Here is a 6,086-nt window from a genome sequence, read left to right on the forward strand (position 1 = left end):
CAGGCAGCGGCAAAGAGAGACAGGCAGCGGCAAAGAGAGACAGGCAGACAGAGAAAGAGAAAAGTCAAACAAGACAGGAAGAGACACGAGACAGAGAAAGTGAATAAATCGGGAACAGATAGGGCCAGTTATAGAAAGACATACAGAAACAGAGAGGTACAGACAGACGGACAGACAGGAACTGAGAGTGAGAATAGGGGCTGTGGGTAAGAGGGAGACTGACAGAGAGAAAGAATATAGAGAATTAGAAAGAGAGAGACAAGCGGGGACAGAGAGAGAGAAAAGGGGAACGTTGGAAAGAGGGACACACACACAAACAGAGACAGAAGGAGAGATGATGAGAAAGAGGGGGAAAGAGAGAGAGAGATAGGTACAGAGAGAACTCACCGCTGTTGGCAGACACATCTTCAGCGCCTCTCAGTGTAGCCTTCTGCAGAAAGGAACAGAGAATTGAAGAGTAAGCCGGACATTCAAGCTGAAGTTTCCGAATCACTGCTCAGCTCAGCGGGTAGGCACGGGATCGGGGGGTCGGTATTCAACTGCAGCTAACCTTGACTCAATCGCAGGCGCTATGGCATTGCAGTGTCCACCGGATCACACAGCGGGGCAGGAGGCAGACAGAATGGAGCTCTGGGTCCAGCAATGTGTTCTTGGACTTGCTGCAGTTCCAGTCGGTGGGGGGGGGGGGGGAAGGAGTGAGTCTCATCCTACCCTTTAAACCACGCAGCTTCCAGCCTTCCCTAGACCAGCAGACTGAGGATTACAGCCACATGGAGACTGGATGGGAGTGCAGGTCCCTCACTCCCACCGCCTCTGGCCGGGAAAGGGCGGAAACTGGATAACTGGATTCAGAGCAAGCTGCAGACGCACGCTTTTCCCGGCGCTAGCGCAACTCAGGCGTAAGCGCGTGGAAATAGCGCTACCTACCGGCGCAGAGAGGAATCAGCGAGAAATTAACCCTCACAGCCCAGAGACCAAATCCACAGGGGGAGTGAAATTCAACTAAATCATTTACAGGCAATAGATCTACCTTCCAAAGCTCAAAAGGATTGAACGTGCTTAAAATTATCAAGGACAGGAAGGAGACTTAACAGACTTTAGGAAAGGATATTAAAATCAAACGTTTGAGGACTTAAATATCAGCCTTGCCTTACCCAGTTTGAATGGCTTGATGTTGACGATTGTCCCTGAGTGAACAGGAGATATCCGCAACCAGCGACAAGGGCAATAACAGCGAAGGCGCTGAGCAGTTTGAGGCAGCGGGCACTCTGCTGGGTGTTCTCTGAGGCCAGCTCCCTGCCACTCTCCAGCTCTGATAGCATCTGCTCACTGCTCATTGCCTCTGTATCTGCGGCTGTCTCTCTGACACTCTCAACCTGCATCTGCCTCACAGTTTGACACCGCGAGGTATTTGAAGTGCCGGCTGGGAATTACCCTGTCTCTGACCCAGCCCCGAGAGGAAGGCTGTATGTACCATGAAACTGGGAGGGTTAGAGAGAGAGAGAGAGAGACTTTTTTTTAAAGTTCAGATGTGAATATCAAAGTTACTTTTACTTTTTAAGATATGGCTATATCCCCAACCCTCTTGATTTTATTCACTCTATTTTTTCCGATTCATTGGCTGATCAGAAATGGGATGATTCACTGTCTGAAAGTCAGTCATATCCAGAATGGCGTGAGGGGAAATTTAAACCCATCAGCAATTCGGGAGGAGGGTGGGGGAAAACAGGGTCAGAAAAAGGAGGGATTCGGAATTTAAGAACTTTTGATTTTGGTAGAAAAAGGCAAAGCCGAGCTGAAGAAAAGGGGTGTTCTGAATGCACAAACCAGGGCTGGTAGCCAGGAGAGATGGGACCAGACCTTCTCGAGGTTTACAACATCATAAGGGGCATTGACAGGGTGAATAGGCAAGGTCTTTTCCCCAGGGTAGGGGAGTCCAAAACTAGAGGCCATCGGTTTAAGGTGAGAGGGGAAAGATTTAAAAGGGGAGCTAAGGGGCAACTTTTTCACACAGAGGGTGGTTCGTGTATGGAAGGAGCTGCCAGGGGAAGTGGTGGAGGCTGGTACAATTATAGCATTTAAGAGACATTTGGGTGGGAATATGAATAGGAAGGGCTTAGCGGGACATGTGCCAAATGCTGGCAAATGGGACTAGATTAATTTAGGATATCTGGTCAGCATGGACACGTTAGACTGAAGGGTCTGTTTCTGTATTGTACAGCTTTATGACTCTTTGTTAGAAACTCTATACACATCAGTTCAGTAGTCAATAAGTGATCCAATCTGGACCTCAAAGTGGTAATTCCTTCCCTTTTCTCAGTCACGGCACAGATTCCAATTCTCTGTTACATCAGTAAGAGGAGCAGGAGTCGGTTACATTCTCCCCTCCAGTCTGCTGTGCTATTCAATAAAGTCATGGCTGACCCCTCTTTCCTCCAAACCTGATCTTCCCATTTAATCTCTATGTCGCCTGACTCACATTTAGTTCAAAAAAATCTTTCAACTTCTCTCCTGAATATTCTCACCCATGGAGATCCACAAGCTGCGGAGTAGAGGATGCCAAAGAATTCACTAAGGAATTTCTCCTTATCTCAGTCCTGTGGCCATGACCCTCTCCTGAGCCTACAGTGCTATGTTCTCAATCTCTAGGCTGTCAAGCCCTCTCAGAATCATTTCAAAGAGAGAACATTCCTTCTTCTAAATTCCAGAGAGTATAATCCATTCTATTCAATTGCTCCTCAGACAATATCCCAGGAACCAACCTTGTGAACCTTCATATGGCAAGAGTCTGTAATAATTGATGTAAGGTTACAATACAGGCAATACAAGATTCTTAGAGGATTTGTCAGTGTAGATGTGGAAAGGCCGTTTTCTGATGTAGAAGAGTCGAGGACCAGGGAGCATTATCTCAGAACAAAGGGTTGGCCATTTAAGTCAGAGATGAGGAGGAATTTCTTCTCTCTGAGGGAAGTGAATTGGTGGAATTCTTTACTGCAGAGGGCTGTCGGGGATGGGTCATTAAGTTGGTTCAAGGCTGTGATAGAAAGATTTCTAGTCAGTCAGGGAATCAAGGGTTTTGGGGAAAGGCAGAAGTTGGGGATTATTAGGTCAGCCATGATCTCATGAATGGCAGAGCAGACTCGATGTGCAGAGTGGCCTACTTCTGTTCATATGTATTATTGAAGAGAATTAATCAGTGTCTCCCTTTCCCTCCAATTATATCAAATCACTGAGCTTTAGTATCCCTGTCCAATATATCAAGTTTCAGTGAATTAAAACCATATGAAATAATCATGGCGAGCATTCGTTGCCCATCACTCGTTGCCTTGACCCAAGAACAGCCTTTTCAGAGGGCCATTAGAGTCAGCCACACCGCTGTGGATCCTAATTCACATGTAGGCCAGACCAGGGAAAGATGGCGGATTTCCTTCCCTAAAGGGCTTGAGTGAATCAGACTTTTTTAATGACAATTGACAATGGTCAGCATTAGGCCAGCTTTTCATTCTGGATTTTATCGAATTCAAATTTCACCCGTTGCCATGGTGAGATACAAACCCATTTCCCCATGACATTAAACTGGGAGATTGGATTGCTGGCCCGGTGACTTTAGTTCGAGGCCATCACCTCCTCTTGAAGGTTAGGCATCTCCATTATTCAGGGATGTGGCTGCATTTCTCAGAGTTCATTCCTTCCTCCTAGTCCTGAGGATGGTAATTTGACTTTCTTTGTGACTGTGCAGTCTGGGGAAACTGCTGGAGGTTACTTGCTGTAGGTTATATGTGATCATTAACTCAATCTGTGATATTCTGCTCAGGAACTTTAATCTGCTCTCTCTCACCTCTTTTTTTCAAACTTTAAGGCATCAGTCTAAACTATTTTGTTTGTCAATTTGTCATGGATTAGTGGGTTTACTGATCAGTTTAAAGACTATGTGGGTTTGAGGTAATTTCCAGAGGGTGGAGTTCAAATCCCACTCTGGCATTTGGTGGAATTTGAATTCAATTAGTAATGAAAAATAAACTAGCCCCAGTAATGCTGACTTGACCATGAATATATCATTGATTCTCATTTTTAAAAGCCTTCGGATTTACTAAGACCCTTTAGGGAAGGAATTGAGCTACCTCAGCCGAGTCCACATGGACACTTAACTCTCATATGGTCCTAGTGAGCCTCACATTTTGAACGTAATTGGGAATGGGGAACAAGCCTTGCCACTGACACCCACAATAACAAAAAAAATGCCCGTCCATGTTAAATAAAAGTAAAACACCATGGATACATGGAATAAGCCGCACAATCAGGACATGATTGAGATGTGTACAATTATGAGAGACATGGACAGTGAAGACAGGAAGGAAGTTCTCCCCTTGTTGGAGGGACAGGAGGGCATTGATTGAAGGTAAGGAGCAAGTGGTTTAGAGGGGGTGTGAGGACAAACATTTTCAGCCAGAGGAGCCTGGAACTCCCCATCTATATGGGTGGTAGAGGTATAAACCTTTATAAAATCTAATAAGTATTAAGATGTGCACTTGTGATGCCAAGCCATACAAAGCTACGGACCAAGTGTTGGAAGATGGGATAGGAATTGTTGTTTTTGACCAGTGTGGACTGGATGGGCTGAAAGGCCTTTTTCTTTGCTGCGGCTCTCTGTGACTGCATGAGATTTGTCCCACTTCAGAGAGGGACATGGTGAGGTGTTGTTTGGGTTTCTGTTACAGTTATGTGTAGTTGTGGTCACAAGCTAAGGTAGGGAGTGGACTGGGTCTAAGACCTCTGAGATGAAGGAGAAGGAGAGATGCTGCAGAATCTGAGAGAGCTGGAAGTCTCTGGGTGAAAGACTGAAGAAGCAGGACTGGGTCTTGGGGGAACAGGTGACAATAAAACTGTGTTCTAATTCTAATTGTTGAAAAGGTGACAGTATCCATGTCATACAGTCTGGGCTTGTGTTCTCCTGCGCGTGGGAAATGAAGATGTGACATAAAGGTGACTCTTCATCTCATTAAAGGACTGGAAAGACAAGCTAATGACGCTGGTTGTTTAGGGGTGGGATGTGGTGGTTGGGAACCCAGAATGAGGGGTGGCTGGATCTTCAACAGGAACAAAGCCATTTCGGAACAATGTTAAAGAGCACCTCTGCGTACAGAAGGTGAATTCTGCAACTCCTTCTCCCATGAAGCCTTTGAGATTTGACAATGTTGAGGTCAATGGAAAAATGTATGAGTGTGGATTGATAGCATCATGTCGGATGTAGATTGTAAGGAAGATAGAACTGTGGTAGATACAGAAACAGATCAGCAACATGGGATTGAGTTCAGAGATTGAATAGGCATATGCTGGATAAATGAGCAATCAGTTATTTCCAGTGTGGGTGAATAGGGGGAAAAAGACATAACACCATCACTGAAAGTCTAAAGGTTTTTTCATGTGGTGGTTGGAGTAGAGAGATGTCAGTTGTCGGAATTTCCAATGAGAAAAAGAGAATGACATTTAAAAGAAAAACTCGGTGAAGAGTTAAGGAAGAGAATGTTGAAAGGCTAACGGAGGAGGTGGGATGAAATGGGACTTCTGGCAGAGAGCCAGTGCGGGTATTGTTCACATACAACGCCATCGCCTTTTGTCTGTAACCTAGTCAGTTCCTGTCAAGAATCCGACTCAATTTTTAAAAAATCATTTGTAGAATTGGTTTTCAGCAATGTGGTAGTCCTCCACAGTGTTCTCTCTGGAGCTATAATCACCGATGACTGTTTCAACCTTATTTCAGATAGACTGATGTGAATGATGTGTGTCAAAGATATATTCAAACATAGAGAATAGGAGCAGGAATAGGCCATTTGGCCCTTTGAGCCTGTTCTGCCATTTGTGGCTGATCATCCAACTTAATCGTCCATTCCTGCTTATCCCCCCATACCATTTGATCCCTTTGGCCCTAAGTGTTACACCCAACTACTTCTTGAAATCACACAATGTTTTGACCCCGAGATAGTAGGAACTGCAGATGCTGGAGAATCTGAGATAACAAGGTGTAGAGCTGGATGAACACAGCAGGCCAAGCAGCATCAGAGGAGCAGGAAGGCTGACGTTTCGGG

At 45.3% G+C, this 6,086-nt stretch overlaps 2 protein-coding genes across 2 annotated transcripts in view; one reads left to right on the forward strand and one right to left on the reverse strand.

The window, feature by feature from the left end:
- Positions 1-1,337, reverse strand: part of LOC109916901 (lymphotoxin-alpha-like) — a 4,103-nt gene extending 2,766 nt beyond the window's left edge. Inside the window, exons 1-2 of the mRNA XM_020516657.2 lie at positions 1,155-1,337; positions 388-430 (exon numbers count right to left, since the gene is read on the reverse strand). Of these exons, the coding sequence (XP_020372246.1) occupies positions 388-430; positions 1,155-1,337 (226 nt within the window). The remainder of the gene's footprint in view (positions 1-387; positions 431-1,154) is intronic.
- The window catches only part of LOC109938303 (zinc-binding protein A33-like), a 246,902-nt gene that overhangs the window by 184,558 nt on the left and 56,258 nt on the right, over positions 1-6,086 (forward strand). The gene's annotated exons all lie outside the window — the stretch shown is intronic.

The sequence above is a fragment of the Rhincodon typus genome, chromosome 35, assembly GCF_021869965.1.
Source record: "Rhincodon typus isolate 14 chromosome 35, sRhiTyp1.1, whole genome shotgun sequence".
In the NCBI taxonomy this organism is placed as follows: Eukaryota; Metazoa; Chordata; class Chondrichthyes; order Orectolobiformes; family Rhincodontidae; genus Rhincodon; species Rhincodon typus.